Raw genomic sequence first — 18,683 nt, 5'->3', positions numbered from 1 at the left:
TTCTTTAGGCTACTTTTCCAAAAACACTATAGATTCTACTAACTAGCCACACTGTCAAACAACATGAGATAATGCAGGATGTATCAGGCTGGGGTGTTATGACAGGCATTGCTGCTGAGAGAAGCCCTTTAATAAAGGAAGACGCTGGAAAGGAGTATCCAAAATTCCTGTGACAATCTCAAAATTCAATTTAAGAAATATCTACTTTAGGCAGAAACACAGTAACTCATCTGTAGTTTAACCCTAATTTCACTAATCCACTTGCAACATCTAACATTAAGTGACATTCCATCTTTTACCAGTTTTATTTTTAAACTGTTCAATCACTATAGGTACCTCCTTCTATTCTAACAAAATAGGGGAAAACATACAGGAATTTCAAGTCAATCACAATATCCAATATATCTCAAGACACAACAATTACATCGCTGGAAGATATTATTTTAATACTTAACAGTTTTGCCCTCTCAAGCTCAGAAACACTACCCAACACAGGTACCAACTTCTACTGTCTTTTCTAGCGTGAAAGTCTTACTCCTGATCATTTGCTAGTAAGTTCTTCTGAGTAACATGACAACATTTTCTTGTAATGTGAAGTCATCTAATGTCATTACTGCGAGTGACACCTCTTTGCCTCTACCTTTTCAACCAACTTGTTTTTAAAAAAAAAATCACAAAAAATGTAGCTTAAGGCCACAAAGGCTTTTACAAAGTGGAAACATCTCTTTTTAAAAAGGCAGAGAGAGAGAAAAAAACTCTACACTGTACTGGAGTTTCCAACCTCTGTCCAAACCTTTTACAAAACAATATTTTACAAAATGACAATATTTTACATCCAACAATAAAGTTGTGTTTAATACTATTCCAACTAATTGGTTAGGAAGACAATTCAGCAGTGTTTAATGGTTCAACATAAATATAGTTGCAACTTGATTCTCAGTTGACAATGATTGTCACAGCCAAAGTAAGTATTCAACACAAGCTATTCACACACAAATAACCAATGTTACACAATTTATTTCTGCCCTAAAGGGATTTTTCTCCCTCAGATCTTTGGCCTCCTATTAGAAAACTCCACCCACCCACCCACCCACTACACAGAAGTATTAGGTTCCTGTATTCAGTCAAGTTACATCGAAAAAGAACCACAAAAGGTTCTAGCAGAAAGGAGGAGGAAAAGAGACCGAATACAGCTTAAACTAATGCAAGCGTTAGCAGTCTCCAAGACAAAAGAATAAGAGTTTGCTTTAATATTTCTGCAGCAGGTCAAAAAACTATCCTGATAGCCATTCTGAGGCACAGTTTAGCAGGAAGTTCTTCTGCGCAAGCCCCCAGAAGTAAACAAGAGCCATGCCAGAATACACTCATGGGGTTTGTCCTGGAGAAACGTCCTCACAGATCAGCCTTTGCCTATCTGGTGCCCTCCAGGTGGGAGTGATAGTACATGGCATGGAAGGCATCAGACTGGCAAAAGCTGCTGGGATGGAATGTGCCCTTTGGAAGTGCAAGCTTCCATAGATGTTGCTTTGCAGGACTGCAGGTGGCATTTATATCTACAAATTTAGGAAAAGGGGATAGATGCAAAAGACCTGCAGTTTTCTCACTGCTCACACATTCCAAATGCCTCAAACCTTACTGATAACAGACTTGCTTTACTTGTGACTTTTCTCCCAGTGTTTGCAAATTCATAATATATCCAATCATTTCAGCTCCTTTTTATGTCAAGTATAAAAGTATCAGGGTAATTAATTTAAGTTAGAACTTGATGGAACAAGGATCAGGAATTTCTACATCTTCCCTTATTTGTTGCTTTCCAAGATCTTCCTGATAGTGTTGATCATTTCAAATTCCATGTATTATGTAATTGCCAACATTTGTCTTTGTCAAGCAGATAAGGAGCACAATCCACCTGGAAATTCTTCTGCACAGGACCCTCTGAAATGAGTATGAGCTGGGCAAGAGTACTTGCAAATTTTAAAATTCACGTGTACTTTTAATGGATTTTTTGCTCTCATTTGACTATTCCATGCTTAGAACTCGACAAGCACCATCCATTAACAAATTAAGTTTCCCATGAAATTTCACATGCATGCCCCTATTAATTTTAATGGAGGGCAATGAAAAGTTTCTCCCAGCAATAATAAATGCACTAAAACAGCAGAAAGTACTGTCTGCATAAAAATGCATACTATATGAATATATTATCCAACCTTATATACAGAGATATGTATGAACAACCTTCTTGGGGGCACAATCTACTGAGAAGTTCCCCTTTCACAAGGGGAGCTATCCATGAGCAGTAATTGGTTCTTGGTGTGGTCTGTGGGATGACATTCCTTTAGTATCATTTGTTCCAAAATCAAATAATTAAAGCTACAACACTGCACAAACTCAGAACCAGAAAATGTGGTCAAGATAAACAACACTGGCCACAATACGCAACAAACCTGAAAATCAACATTACAGGAAGGAAACCCATTAACAAAAACCAAACATGCATATATAAAGTGTTCATATACACAGAAATAACTAAACTCCTAAAGGCTTAAACTGCATAGGTAAAAATAAAAACAATTATGTGCAACATTTTTTCATCTCTTAAAGCACAAGAAGAAATAAGAACCTTGTCGAAAAGTAGTATTTAACAAATAATGGATTCACTAATCAACAGAAAGGTAGAAAGAACTCCCAAGATTTTGGCTTGCTGATCATGATTGGGGGACCTGAAATGTATATGCAAATTAAATATATGATCATGCAATTTTGTTTTCTGTTAGCCAACCTCAACATTTTTCTGAAAGTGCTCTTTTTACAAATAATCTGCCACAGTGAGTTCTTTAAGCATTCATCATACCAACAGGTGAAAATAAAAAAGGCAGATTTTTCTAGAAACAATTGGAGCAATATTTCAATTTCTAGGAGTTTATTTCTGTAACACTTTGTTCAACAAGCACAGATGGCCTGTGCACTTGTCACATTGCAAGGAATTATTAACCAGGGATGAGCCTGATGGTCTCACACCCAAGACTCTCATCCTTCCGAACAAGGAGGAGGACAAGAGTGAACCAGGCTGTGCTGTTTACTGAAGACATTATCTCCCTAACCACCCAGTCTGTCTTCAGAAAACCCCCATTCACATACAGCTAAGTATTCTGAATATCAGAACCACAGGGACAGGACCAGTTACTGTTTTCTTCCCATTAGGGGGTGGGAAAACTCACACACTTGGCCTTACCTACACTGCAATGGTGTAGAAATGGAATATGGGGAAGCAGTTCCACATTGTAGCAAGTGTATATAAAACAGGATCAAATAAGGGGTTTTTGAATGCGTGATCAGGAAGATACCACGTTCAAATAAATGCTGATTCACCTTTGACTTTCTCCTAGCAGTAAAGGGGAAAGAGAGAAGGAGCACGTGTCTCATACCAGGCTGAAATATCTTCCTGGAATGTAATGACTGGACAGGCCCAGACTGTGGGCTCAGTCAACTGTGTTAATATCTCCTGCTCAAGTCCTATGGAAACAAACAGGACTCTGCAACAGCACAACAGTGCTCTTGCACACTTCTATTATTTTTTTAGAGTCTGTGCAGGAGACACTCTTGGTGGGTTGTTCCCCAAGGCTACATTTCTAAACCTACTAACTTGTGAATAGTTCTGCTTCAAGTCAACAGAAATACTCAAAGAGATTCCAGGGCTCTATCCCAAGGAGTTCTGCCAATTTAACAAGCCACAGCATGCATACCCTATTTGCCCTCTCTAATCAAAGAGATACAAGTAATTAATTAGTTCAACATTTCATCAAAGGTCAGAAAAACACAACCAACTTTAAAAAGTATAAGCAAACTGAGCTTAAGCAAAGATTCTACAAGAACTGGTACCTAAGCTCTAGAATAAACTGTCATGAAACTGCAGTTTGGTTAATCTTGCCCCTTTGTTGCTTTCTCAAGATAGTACACATTTACTAAATGGCGATTCAGGTGCTTACTGTATTCACCTTCCTTTTTAAATGAACGATCGCAGAATATGCACACATAGTTCTCCTTTGTGGCCTTGGCTTCTGCCACTTCTTGGGGTGGTTTCTGATCTTTCTCCTGTGCTGTCCGAGCACCATTTAACCCAGAATCATCACTGCCTTCTGATATGTTGTCACTTATATCACTGCCCTCGTGACTGTGGATGCCTTCATCCTCTTCCATTTCCTGATTTTCATTTACTACTGTGCCACTGGACGATGCTGAAACGAGGTCTGCTTTAGTGCTCTTCTCCAGTTTTTCCGGCGACGGTGGTGGAGGAGCTTCTGCTGAGTCTTCAGCCTGCAATTCTTTTGTAGAACTGACATCTTCTGGATGTGGGTTACTCACAGTTTCTCTCTCGCACATTTGTTGTACCTCTTCAGTTTCTTGTATTGGATCAGGATCAGTCACAATCTGCATCTCACAAGTTTCTGTGGTTTCCGTATTTTGGGACAAATCAGGTAAAGCATCTTTTAGTACACCTGTCTCTTTTTCAAAGGTGGTATTTGAGTCCTCAGACCTGATACAAGGAACGACTGTCAGCTCAATTTCATTCTGAGAAACTGCTTTAATTGTCTCTTCTGCCATGGGCATTTCTTGCTCTTTCACCTCTAGTTCTATATCCATAGCCTTGTGCTGCGCAGCCAGTGACTCATGATCTTGCATGTTCTCCACAGGAACGCACTGGCTCTCTCTAACATCAAGGATAACAGTAGGCTGGAGTTCACTGCAAGCATTATCAGTTACCTTACTTTCCTCCTCTTGTATAGCAACAGATTCTTTAGAGAACGGCTCCTCATCTGTGACCTTCTCACAATCAAGCTTTCTGTTGTTCTTACCAGGCTTACTCCTCAGATATTTCTTTTTCTTGTTTTTCTTCAGGCAAGAATTTTGCTTTTTGGTGACTTCTAATTTGTTTTCACTCTTTTGAGAGTCCTGACATTTAGGGGACATTTTTTCAGTTTTCTTTTTCTTCTTCACTATAACATCAGTGTCTGCTGCAAAATCTTTTGTCAAAGGAACAGGGGTGGCATCTGCTTTTCTCTTTGCTTTCTTTGCTCTGCCAGATTTCTCTGTCATTTTCTCAGTTTTCACATTTGCCTCTTTGCTTTCAGCAACGGTTTTGCGACTTCGAGTTGTTACGTGGCCTATACCAACACTGCTAGTTGGTTTCTTTTCTTTTGACAGGTTCTCTTCTTTTACAGTTCTCTCACTTTTCTTTTCAGTTATCTCTTTCTTTGCCTGTTCTTGTTCCACGCCCTTATTATCACCACCCGTGTTTTCAGAAGTATTCACTTCATTCTTTTTAGTTCGTAGTCTTACTTTTGAGACATCCATTGTGATGTCACAACAGTCAGGGTGCCTGGATTTGATGTGATACTGCAAATTACACTTCTTGGATGCAGCATACTCGCAGACTGGGCAAAGGAACTGCCGTGGGCTGACATGGAGTTCAACATGCTTCTTGAAGTTGCTTCGGTCAGCAGTTTTGTAGTCACAATGCGGGCAGGCCAGCGGTTTGGGCCCATCATGAACCTGCCTTGCATGCCGAGTCACTTCATGCTGGTTTGATGCCACATAGCTGCACTGCTCACATTTAAATGGCTTCTCACCTGAAGCAATCAAGAGGGAAATTACCAGTCATTAAATTACAAACAGCAACTTATTTGCACAGCTACAGATTTATACAGTTGTGCATGCTTTTGCATTTCTCAACTTAGAAAAAAAAAAAGATTTTACAGTTAACACATTCACAAAAGACAGCAACAAACCAAAAGAAGAAACAAAAACAAACATGCAAGCAACAACTAATCCACATATTCCATCTATGATAAATACATACCAGGAAAGATCAGTCTACAGTAATACTAGCAATTGGAATCCAAACCAAACTGGTCCACTGAAGGCAGTGTAGAAAAATGGAAATTATAGATGAATAGTAGGCTTACACAAATATTACACCACACCCATATAACCCAGAAGCAATTATTTCCTCAAAAAGGTAAAATGTTTCTGCAGTGTTACCACTCAACCCCCCAACCCAGACATAATACATAGTTCCAGGAAAAACATACAAACTGACTGGGTGATCAGCAACTCTTACTTGAACATTAAATGTGAGTGTATACTAACAATAAAAACAGAAGTCAGTCATTAATATGTACAGCAGCAATCAACTTCACAAATTACATGCATGGAGGGGTTAAAATTCAATGGCTGTTTCAAAAGTTGTCACGAATGCAGGAAACACATTAAAAGTCATGTAGATAAGTGACAATCACAAGAAAGTTTTGCAATGGGAATGCTCCAGTTCAGCAATGCCCTCTTCTATTCTGCCCCAACCCCCACTTTTTTTGTTTAACACTCCCAGAACATCAGCATTCTGGGATTCAGTGAGCATTGTTCAGTTCTCAATGGCATGCATTTGGGTTCCCCACCTTTCGGGGACTATCAAAGTTTTTTTTTATAGTACTGCAAAGCTTTGCATTTCCCCGAGAACTGCTGATTTATTTTCCTCTTCTGCATGGATGCTGCTTTGATGAATACTGGAAACATAGCTTAACAAGTGGGGAAGGAAGTTCACTCTGTATATTGGGAGGGGGGCTTTCAAAGCTCTTTCTTATCATCCAGGAGACTGCCCAGAGTAAAAAAATAAATAGCAGGGATTACAAGTGCAAAGCATCCAGCTAGCCATGGCTGTTTCCACAGCCAATGTAAGCACACAATTTACAACTCACCTACAGGCTGTTTTAGGCTTTAACCTTTGGCGGTCATAAACAGGCTACGAATTTCATTCTGCCAATCCCTGCACTGACATATCAGACATTTAACGAATACAGCCACAATCCTAACTACCACGGCTCTCTTGAATTGCCTTTTTACCAACCTGAATGCGTGCGCATGTGCCTGGTTAAATGAGTCTTCTGAGAACTTGAATAAGGACACATGGAACACCGATAGGGACGCTCTCCTATTAAAACAGATAAAATAAGCACAAATTAAAAATCCTTAAATTGCTCATAGAGGATTGAAGTGCACAAACACACACACACACACACACACACGAGAACACAAAATAACTGAGCTGGATAATTTGGTGAGAGAAAAGTGGCATAAAAATGTTGTTTCATCTTAAAACCGGACTAGGATTTTGGTTTAAACATCTTCCTTCCTAATATACCTGGTCTAATATACCTGGCAAATACCTCAAATATAAATTATCCCTAAAATAACTAACATCCCTCACCTAAAAAGTAATTCACCTGCTCTATAAATATGACATAAACACTAAATGAAACCAGGGTTAACTATTTTTTTAAGCCTCTCTTGCAGAGGTGCGTGTGTGTGAGACTATTTTATAGTTTGCATTTGGGTTGAAGTGATTTCTATCCATGATATTTGTAAATTATACAACAACTCTAGAAACAATCTAGGGGTTTTTTTATTCCCATATTGCAGGTATTGTTGCTGAAAAATAGCTGCTTGTCTAAACCTGCCTTGTAATTCTTGGCTGAAGCAAGATTTAAACCAGGGAATTCCTGCCTCCCATTCTTAGCTAAACATCCACAAATGCAATAATCAACAAGTGCAAGCGCCCCTGAACTCACAAGGACACTCTGCAACCTCCCACATACTCTTACAGAAAATAAGCAGCAGCAAAATTTTCTCCCACCATTTCCAGCACTGCTGCTCAAATTACAGAAAATTGCAGTTCTCCCTCAACTCATTTTGCAAGGTCAGAGGGGATGGGAGAGAGACTGTGTTCTCTCAGACTTGTCCTGAGGTCCGAGCAAAGGTAAATTATAGGGATGAACAATTTTTTGAGGGAAACTGTCTGACCTTGGTGAAGAAATCAAAAATTGTAGCTACAACAGTCTCTCATCTTCAGGTAACCCCACCCCCATTTCCCCAAATGTTTTCCCTTGGGCACAACTGCTTCAAGGAGCGTCAATCACCTTCTGGAAGAGCCATGCAACCCTCCTCCCCATTCCCCATTTGTCTTTCCTGTGTCAGAGGCCAGTAGTTAGGCCCTTCTTGACCAAGGCTATCCAGGCACCTTGGCCAAACACCTGTACATCTCATTTTCAATGGGAGACACTTAAACAAGTACTTCACATTAAAATGTACTGTGCTGAAGTTTGGCTGGATTATGCTCTAACTCAATGACCTCTAAAAGGTGTAATGGGACCCACTACCAGGTGGTAGCCTAATAAAATTTCTCCTAAAAACTCAGTTTCTATCAGACTTTTGCTAACATACATTTTTCGACACAGTCTGCACGTTTCATAACAGCAGCAATTAAACTGACTGACTGTCCCTACTGTTTATACTAGGGGTCTCTAACATTTTAGGACATGGAGTCACAGCTGTAAACCTAAAGAAACTGTTGAGTCCAACACAAAATACTGATTTCATGGGTGGATGGCAGAGGAAAGGGATTTATGTTCAGATTTCTCCCCATAAAAAACACGTACACATACACAAAACAAGTATGACCAGAAACAATAGCAGGCAAGTCAAAATGAAACAATCCCCCCAAAAAGCACAACAAACAGACAAAACTCAAATTAAAAAATAAAAAATCATGTAGGAGGGAAAGGGAAACTGTATGGGCACAAAGGGGAGTGCCTGAGGACACCATAGTGCCTGTGAGTGCCACACTCTAAGTATACAAAGTTGTATTGGGGTAACTTTCTTCTCCCCTTCACTCTTTTGGTCGCAAATATAGTATTACCACTTATTTGGGGTCAGCATCAAATGATTTAAAAAATACAACTTACTTTTTTTCATTTAGCAGAAACTGGCCAGCACAAGGAAAAGAGATCACAATGAGGAACAGAATTCTGCACATATATCCACAACTCAACTATTTATCATATTATGTCTGGTACAAGGTTACATTCTACATAGCATTACTGGAGCGGATATGTATCTAAGCTAGAGCAAAATTCTGAAGTCTTTTAGATAGGAGAACAGGGGCTATACACCACTTGAGTCTAAGATCACTAGAATATGCTACTGAACCTCAAGCACTTCGTTTTGCCTAATAATTCAAGCATGCACATGCCTGGCTTTCACTCCTGGCACCGCTGCAGGTTTTGTCTCCACTAATTATGACTAGTCTGTTTTTCTGCCCTTTAACAATGGTTTTATACGCAGAAATCTATAGGTGAAGATAGTCACGGCAACAGTATCACCTGGCAGTTTCTGCAATAAAGGGGCAAGGATAGGATTCAAAAGTGATCAACTACACTCTCCATTCCAAGCAGAGTACAGTTAGAGGAGGAAGAATGCTTTCCTGCAGCACCCAATGAATCTGCAACATTGCAAAGGAACAGCAAGATGGTCTCAGTTTCTGAACATATTAAGTAATCCACTACAGCCTCACAACTCCTTCTGTAAAAGAAAAAAGAAAAAAGTCTGCCACCTTGAAAAGAATTCAAGCCTGAATCATGACGGTTGTTTCTGCTCTATTAATGCAAAATCTGAGCAAAAGTGGCAAAAGAATGCAGGCCACCACTGCACACTACATATAATGAAGCTGAAATTCCAAAGCCTGGCTACTTGTGCTGGCTTGAATTCTCTTCATCCGTAGAACATAATTACATCCAATACTGGATTGAAATCCCTATCCACATTTTTTTTTATATTCAACTGCTATATCCTGATTCTAGAAGTGCACTTAAATTGCTGTGTCACATCAAGTCTCATAGTTGCTAAAGCATGATCCTCTGCTTGGCAGGAGAAGCACAGCCACAAAGCTTCCTTACTTGCCAAACAGAACTTTCCGAACCCAGGGGCGGGGGGGGGGGCAGGGAGAAGCACGAAGTTGCAAAAATATTGAGGCAGCTGGAAGGATCCAACATGCCACCTCTGTGAGCAAAACTAGGCCTGCCCCAACCAGTATCTGGTCCCAATGATTGGCTTGGGATGAGGATTAGGCCAAAGAATTCATAGAAAAATATGAGGTTTGAGGGATGCTCGTCATTTTGGAACTGCACTGTTCTTCCACTACCACTAGGTCCCTTAAGCACTGCCCTAAGAGCAGCTACAAGCTTAAATAGCTCAACTACCACTGTCACTTTTAACTCAAACCAATTGTTTCTGACTTCATTTTAAAATTAACTTCAAAAGCCAAGTCTACTTTTAGTGATTTCTGGCAATTTTGTTATTTTCCTGTTCTGCATTTCTTCAAAAAAATAACTTGGACACAAATGTTTTGTGAGGGTTTTATACAAACAAACCAAAAACGTTGAGCAGAGAAAAACAAATCAGCTGACTGTGGCAAAGTATTTTCAAAAGCAAAAACCACCATTGTTCCCTTACTAGAGCTAATTTTCAGTATATAAACATCTATTTTATTGGTGATTATTTAAAATTTGATTGGAGAAAATTGTAATTCTCAAAATACACTCATTCTCCTTAAAACCTATCAGTGAGAATCAGCAAATATCACCTCCCCTGCCACACAAAGATGTAATGAATTGTGTTTAGTTTTATTGTTTTACCCATTAGCTCTAATGTAAAACACAATACTCCTGGTACACATAAGCCAATCATTTAAAATCAGATAGTACTAGTTTATAGCACAGTTTATAACATGATGGCAAACAAGTGCAAACGCACTCAAATCCAGCACACCCAAGTCCACTGCAAACAGCCAAACCTAAGAAACAGATACAACACTCACCTGTATGAGTTCGAATATGTTGCACATAGTTGTTCTTCCGGTCCGAGAAGTAGGAGCATTGTGAGCATGTGTACACTTTCCGTGGGAAATGGTTTCTTAAATGCTTCTTCCAGTGATATTCACTGACAGTTGTGTATGTGCAGATGGTGCATTTGTAGACCCTCTCATTTTCTCCAGCTTTGTTGTGGTGCTTCAAATGAGCCAGATAGTGATCATACCTGTTAGTGTTGTAGCCACAGCGATCACATCTGATGGGCCCCTTGGAGAAATCAACTTCATCTGTAGCACTGGAGGCAGCTTCTTTAACTTGGCCATGCTTCTCAGCTTTTTCTTCTACAATGAATCTCTTGGCACTGTGAACCCGAATGTGATGGACAAACTCCTTCTCTGACTCTGCCTCATACTGACACGGCTTACAACGAAACGGTTTGTTCTTCAAGCTCTTACATTTGTCATCTGCACTCTCTGGAGTATCTGGCACCTCCAACGGGTAGCCCTTGTCTTGGCTGCAAGTATGAGGAACAGAAGGCTCCGTCAGTTCTGCCATTTCCACATTACGAACCTCAGGAGCTTCAAGGGATCCCAGATCCATATCTTCCAGGCGTCTATGGTTGTTCTCCATGCCCTGTGCTTCATCTATTCCTTCTCCATCGCTGTCTGAAAAGTTGGCATTGCCGACGGTTGTCAGTTCAGCCATTTGCCTCTCTTCACCAACCATGTAATCACAACAGTTGCCATTAACTTCTCCTGTCAGGGCCACATTTGCCAGCATAATAAGCTGTGGAGCTGCTAGCTCAGCTTTGGAAAGTTCCGAAAAGTCATACATGTCATTTGGCAAAGCCATGCCAAGGTTAGTATTTCCAGGGAACAGGCCACTGCCACCAGACTGCCCCAGCACTTGCATTGCCATATTAACAGTTCTGTTAAAAAGGGAGGGAAAGATTGTTTAAGTGTCTGTCTAGAAATTATTATGTAATAATCCAAAACTGAGAACACTTCCAATAACAGTGACAATTTAATTATGATACTTATCTTGATTAAGAGAAATTGTGGTCAAATATGGCCACATTTTCCACGAAGTCAAACTTTTAATTGCATCATGATTTCATTTTATAGCAAAGTGTCAGCGTCCTTCCCTCCTAGCATGCTCCCAGGCAAGGACTTTATATTTCAAACGAGTTGTTCACATTCAATCTTTCTGTGTGCACAATTGCCATGCTAAATTCCACAATTGTATTTGTTCCAGTTACACTGTTATTCTGCCGCTTGCTGTCCACACCAGTGCCCTTCACTACCTATTTCTGTACCTGCACACACACTGCATTAAAATAGATCCACTGGAAGTAGCTGGGGATTTCTTTAATACTAATGTCTTGCACAATAATTATATTTGGCGGGGGCAGGCGGCTATATCCAAAACAATTTGGAATGTCCCCCAGTCCCTTTTTACTCTTAAAAGCACAAGCACACTTTTCCCAGACTGAAAAAAAAATCGCAGCAGCAATGAAATATTTCAATTATGATAAAGAGTTATTGCACAAAGCCTATGTATTTTAATGTGTGGAGATCTTCAGAGAACAGCTCCTTTGAACTGGGTTGCTGAAATTCAAGCACATTTTCAGCATGCAGCAATTGGTAGAAATAGGTCTTTTTCATTTGGTATTGTGGACTACAGAGGAAAAATAGCTAGGTTTGGCTCAGGTGGGGAGCAAATGTGCATAGTGGCCATCCAACGAAATGTCACCACACATGAGAAACTTCTTGACAAACCACCTACCAAAAAGTGTGCTAAATGAGCTTTTATGCCAGTGGTGACTAGATATGCAGCAGGATATACAGTATATATTTTTTCTTACCAGATTTCCCACAGTAAGATGAAATCAGGATTATATACTTAAAAAGCACAACTGAAATTTTTATGACATGTCGATGCTGCAAAAAATTTATCTGAATGCACTGATTCCACAATAAATTCCAACTATAAGCACACCTACACCCAAGCATGCTTCATTTAACAGCAAACACCAAGAGCCTTGTAACCTAGCCAAGTGTGAATAAGCTTATTAATTATAAATAATTGGTTATCACTTTAAAAACATGTCTAGGATCCAAAGCATTAAATCTGAAGGCCACACTATTCATCTTGAAATGAAAAGCTGAAACTAGGCATATTTTAGTTAAATGTGCAGGGTTTTATGAATACTGATAACAGTTGTAGTCAAACAATGCTTTGTCTTTTCCAGAACATTACAAGGAAAAATAGATTTAAAGTGCTAATTGTTTTGAGATGTCTCATGGGAAGATAATTGTTGATTAACTATTATTAATTCTTTAGAAGCTAGCATGTGGTCCAATAATTCTGTATAAAGCAAGCTTCCTCAACCTCGGCCCTCCAGATGTTTTTGGCCTACAATTCCCATGATCCCTAGCTAGCAGGACCAGTGGTCAGGGATGATGGGAATTATAGTCTCAAAACATCTGGAGGGCCGAGGTTGAGAAAGCCTGGTATAAAGGCTGAGAGTGGGTAAATAGTTGTCATTGCTCCTTTGCTTCGGAAAACCAACTTTCAACACCAAATTTGAATAACAGCAATTAAACAATGATGGTCTAGATTAAATATGCTTTAATCCAATGCACTTTATTTCTAAACACCAAAATCCTCTAGGCCACAGCAGCAGAGTTAGTTGTAATGCAATACTGCAGGAGTCCCTACCAAGCAAGGAGCTAAGCAGTCCTCTTACCACAATGGGTAAGGCCATGTTAAAAATATATTTTGTTATGGCCTTCTTGAAAGCCAGAACCAAAGATCAAACAAATGCTAACTGGAAGACAGTTCTATTATTGCAGAACCATCACAGCAACATACACACAGACAAGTCCTCAAACACAGAACTTGGATTACAAGACCTGGCTTGGGCCTTACTTCCCGTTGTACTACTACAGTTAAATCATTTCAGAAACCTTTCCACAGGCCAGACTTCTTAAAACCTACTCAGAGTTGTTGTTCTGCCGATACAATTACCTACACTGCACAAGTAAAAAATAAAACAGTGAAGCTACCTGGAGTAAGGTATCATGTAACCATACATGTTCTTTGAATTATTTCAAAGTAAATACCTACAGACCAGATATATCCCCACACTATGGAGGGATTCACAGCAAAACAGGAATGGCTGTCGGTGATGTGTATTTTTGTGCAATTCAGGATTTGTTTTCAAAACTGAAAATGCAGACACCATGGCTTTCTCGGCTCCCTTCTCTTCTACCAAGGTACTGAAGAAAAGCTCAAACACACACACATTCCTCAACAAAGTGTGTTTGGCAAGTTACTTGGTCTTGAAATTAGTCAACCAACAGCAGGGTGGGGATTGTATTTAAATAAAATGCTGGTCTCGTTTTCGGCCTAAACGCAAACGAGCTCAATGACCTACATACACAATGTTATCAAGGCAGAAAGTAAAAAGAACTAGCAGTGTTTTAAAGTCTGGAAGCTTTCAAATGCCGATGGTCTTTTATTCAGCCTCCTGCACGTTTGCTGAGAGATTAAATTCCAAGTTTTTACTCCCAAGTAAAGGAACGTGAGGCCGCAGCTATTCGCCGAAAAAAAGCTCACAATGGGAGAAGCCCGTTACCAAATTGTGTGTACCATCAGCCCCAACCACCATCGGCTGCCGCTGCTGCTGTTGCATTCCAGAAATAGGCATTCGGCCATTTTCTCAAATACCAAGTAGAAGCACAAAGCAGCTCTTTGCAAAACTCTTGCCTGCAGCGCACAACGCACAAACTCACCGAAGTCGGTGCTGCTGCTCGGGAAGCGGGGGGGGGGGGAGGGGGTTGCCTTCGCCTCGTCAACCCACTTCGCCCCCCTTTCCTTCAACCTTACCCCCCAACTACCACACCCGTCCCCCCGAAAGTTACAACTCTCCAGCAACTTTATAAAGAAGGGGGGGAAAGTGAGCGAGGGCGAAGATTTGCCCAACTTCCTCTCACCCCACCCCCACCCAACACTCCCCCGCCCCCCACCCCAAGAGAAGGAGGGCTGGGGCCTTTTCCTTTCTCCCCCGAGACCTAAGCAATGCAGCTTAGTGTGTGCGGGGAGACTGTGTTGCCAGGTTGTTCTGCAACGTCTCCCCCCCTCCCCCCACCGCCGCCCACCCCCCCAAATACATACACATGCAACTTCCCACGGAGACACGCCACGAGTCTCCCTCTCAACTCGTTCCCTTCGAGGGTGGGGGCGGAGAAGGAAGCTGGGGGAAGGACTCAGTAGGGTGGTAAGAGGTTGGCGATGGGGGGAGGGAGTTGAGAGAGTTAAGTTCCGTACTTTCCTCCTCCAAGGAAAACGTGGTTGGGGGTGGGGGGCTGGGGAACGTGACCCGAGGCCCACCCGATTTCCACACACACACACACCCGCCCCGCTTTGCTGGGGGTGGGGAACGCGCGAGCCTCCCCCTCGCCCCATCCATCCCTCGGCACCGGAGAGCGCAAGGTCACCGCGCGGCGCACAAAAGCGGCAACTCACGGCGAAGAGGCCCAGCGGCGGGGGAGGGCGAGAAATCGCTGTCCAGCTCCACCACGCAGGGCGGCGGCTGAAACTGCGGAGGCCTCGTCGGCTCGCTCTCGACCCGGGAGACGGCGGCGGCGAAGGCGGCTCCTCCCCGCCGAGCCTTCCTTCCGGCCACCGGGGACTAACGGCCGTTGGTCTTGGCGGCGGCGGCGGAGAGGCTGTTCCTCGGGGGGGGGGGGGCTCCTCCGGCGGCTTCCTTCCTGAGAGGCCCCTCAGCCAGCCTGCCTGCCTGCCTGGCTTTCCCCGCCGCCCGGCCGCCCTCACTCCACCCACTCCGGCGACGCCGTCCCATGCGCAGCAGCAGCAGTAAGCAGCCGCCCTCAGATCAGCCCTGGACAGCGCCACAGGCTCGCTCCCGCTCCCCTGCCTCCCTCCCAACGCCAGCACCACCAACGCGGCGGCGGCGGCGGCGGGGCAACTCACCGCCTCTCCTCCGAGGCCAAAGGGAGTCGAGGGGGCGACGACGGCGACCAGCCTCCCCTCAGCGCCCAGACGAACGGGCGGCGGCGGCGCGCATTCCAGCACTCACCACGCGCGTGGCAACGGCAGCCACGGCGAGCGAGCGAGGAGGCCCGCCCAAGCCGAGGCAGTTATTGCCCCGGTCCCGCCCCTTTCCTCATGGCGCGTCCCCTCTTCTCCCTCCCCCTCCCCACAGCGCCTCGTTAGGCCAGGTCACGCTTAGGCTGCCTCACGAGCAAGGCCTGGCGAAGTGGTGGCTGTGTTATAAGAGCACCAGCCAGCCGTAGCTTCTGACTTTGCCAGGTTGTTTCGATAACTTGCCTCGTTTTGTGTTAGTCCCAGACAAGCAGCTGGAGGAGGTTTATCGAGGGGGGGGGCGGTGTAGGCCCTGAGTTAAGGCACTTCCTCTTCTCCTCACCCAAGATTTACCACAGATGTTGCACAGCCCCTGCTTTTTGGGCCTCCCTTGGTTCGTTATCTACCACCTCAGAAGAACCTACTTCATAAACACATGCAAAAAAACACACACACTGTTGACTCAAGAAACTTGAGAGACGCACAGGAGCACTCACTGAGCCCCTCAGACTTGGAAAACTGCAAATGGAAATTGATCTCATCGTGACCAGCTTGTAAAATAAGGAGTAGTGTTGAGGTGATGAGATTTAGGCTGGTTTGGGGATTCTTAGAAATGCCCAACCTCAGTGCATGCTAAAGCTGACCCTGTTCCATAAATCACATAATTGTTCAGGCAGCCTGTTCCTCAACAATATGGAAGGCACTTTCCCCGCCAAAGATTCAACCTGTTCGCTTTCTGTTAAAATAATACTCACACAGACTGTTCTTGCAATCTTTGCAGGCAGAGCTGGGAGAAAGCTCTGTTTAATATGGATCTAAGCAGGGCTTTTTTCAGCCGGAACCTCTCAGGTGGGCGCCATTGCCGTTCTAAGAGAATGAAAGAGGCATTCGTGGTGAGTTCTGGCACCTCTCTTTCTAGAAAAATAACACTGGATCTAAGCAAATGCATTTAAGATTGTGTTGCACAAATGTTAAGGCTACAGCTCCTTCACACCAATGGGATCTTCCATCCCGTGTAAATAGCAATGGTGGGACCATGGTGGGGATAGACAGTTAAAGTACTCTTCCCTCCGTACCTGTCCTCAAACAAATCCCTCCCCCCCCCCCGGCTTTTTAATTTTTTTAATAACAATACATAATTAGTGTCATCTCTATATTTGCCTCTGGAGCTTTCCCTTGAGCGTGGTTGATGGGCACCTCATTCACCAACTTCAAGTGAGACAGCCAATGTAAACCTGAGAAGTCACACTGAGCTTAATATGGCTTACTGCGGATTAAATGTGCATAATTTTGCATCTCAAGTCTGAGTCAGGAAGTCTGTCCTTCATTACTACCCTGGATGAACATATGCAATCCAGGCTGATTTCAACCATCGTACTGTCTTAGGAATAATGCAGGTTTACCTTATAGGGTTGTTCTAAGATACATTGAGAAAATATGTCCAAATCACCTAGAACATTCTAAAGAACTAGATAAAATGCTAAGTGATATAAATAATTTTGACCAACTTTTTCTGAAGCCAAGAGTTTTTGGATGCCGTTGAGTCAGCTTCTTAAATCCTAGAGGAGGGCAAGGCAAGCAAAAATGCTGAGGGAAGGAGGCAAAGAAGCAGCGTGGGAAGCAACACAGCGGAGACTGGGGAAATGTAATTTGGGATTTAGATATGATTGCCAGATGTCTCAAGGCCTAGACTGGAGGACAGATTTCTGGAGTGAGACTTGGAAGTATTTGTATGTTTTTAGAAATTAATTCTCATTTGATTTCCAGATCAGAATCTCATGGTCATACTTATATGCTATATATTATACTTGCCTTTCTTTACTATATTTGTAAAGCCTGTCCTATATAATAATAATAATAATAATAATAATAATAATAATAATAATAATGTATTATTTATACCCCACCCATCTGGCTGGGTTTCCCCAGCCACTCTGGGTGGCTTCCAACAGAATATTAAAATACAATAATCTATTAAACATTAAAAGCTTCCCTAAACAGGGCTGCCTTCTGATGTCTTCTAAAAGTCTGGTAATTGTTTTTCTCTTTGACATCTGATGGGAGGGCATTCCACAGGGTGGGTGCCACCACTGAGAAGGCCCTCAGCCTGGTTCCCTGTAACTTGGCTTCTCGCAGCGAGGGAACCACCAGAAGGCCCTCAGTGTCCGGGCAGAACGATGGGGGTGGAAACGCTCCTTCAGGTATACTGGACCGAGGCCGTTTAGGGCTTTAAAGGTCAGCAACAACACTTTGAATTGTGCTCGAAACGTACTGGGAGCCAGTGTAGGTCTTTCAAGACCGGTGTTATGTGGTCTCAGTGGCTGCTCCCAGTCACCAGTACAGTATAACATTCTCGGGAAGTTTCACTAAAAATAAAATGCAACATAATAAAAAAGCATTATCCTTATTTATTTCCAGCAGAGAAAGAAATAATACCAGCTGTCAGCATGGCCATAAATCAAATACTAAGAACAGGGGGTAGCATTCAGCTAGGTTTTACTCCTAGTTAGTCCCAATTATATTATTTAACATGATAATCAGAGAATCATAGAAAAGTAGAGTTGGAAGGGACCCTGAGGATCATCTAGTCCAACCCCCTGCAATGCAGGAATATGCAGCAATGAAGAATGACGAAACTGTCCCATATGGGGATCAAACCTGCAACCTTGGTGTTATTAGCACCACACTATTATGTTAGGTCCATTAATTTCAGTGGATCTGCTCTGAGTAAAATTTAGTTGAATACCACCCTCAGATTTAAAAACCACTAGTTGTTTAAAAAGCCCAGGTAGATTAAAAGGTTACATCTGGCAGTGAAAAGGCCATAGAGAAGACATGAGGTGAGCTTCTCTTGGGATGCTAGTCCACATCTGG

General features: G+C 42.5%; 1 protein-coding gene across 4 annotated transcripts; it reads right to left on the bottom strand.

The window, feature by feature from the left end:
- Positions 1–1,972: 1,972 nt before the first annotated feature.
- On the bottom strand, positions 1,973–15,803 carry REST (RE1 silencing transcription factor). 4 transcript variants are annotated; one of them, XM_053371748.1, is made up of 4 exons: positions 15,699–15,803; positions 10,709–11,628; positions 6,905–6,988; positions 1,973–5,630 (listed from the first exon to the last, which is right to left on the bottom strand). In XM_053371748.1, the coding sequence occupies exons 2-4, from the start codon at positions 11,616–11,618 to the stop codon at positions 3,922–3,924; spliced, it is 2,703 nt and encodes a 900-aa protein (XP_053227723.1). In that variant the 5' UTR covers positions 11,619–11,628; positions 15,699–15,803; the 3' UTR covers positions 1,973–3,921. The 4 variants fall into 4 exon arrangements, with proteins under 4 accessions (XP_053227723.1, XP_053227722.1, XP_053227721.1 ...); XM_053371747.1 differs by lacking the exon at positions 15,699–15,803 and adding an exon at positions 15,231–15,481; XM_053371746.1 differs by lacking the exon at positions 15,699–15,803 and adding an exon at positions 15,033–15,097.
- Positions 15,804–18,683: the final 2,880 nt, after the last annotated feature.

This window comes from Podarcis raffonei, chromosome 17, assembly GCF_027172205.1.
Source record: "Podarcis raffonei isolate rPodRaf1 chromosome 17, rPodRaf1.pri, whole genome shotgun sequence".
NCBI classification, from domain to species: domain Eukaryota; kingdom Metazoa; phylum Chordata; class Lepidosauria; order Squamata; family Lacertidae; genus Podarcis; species Podarcis raffonei.
The sequence above is the reverse complement of the archived record's forward strand: the minus strand, read 5'-3'. Positions and strand labels throughout refer to the sequence as shown.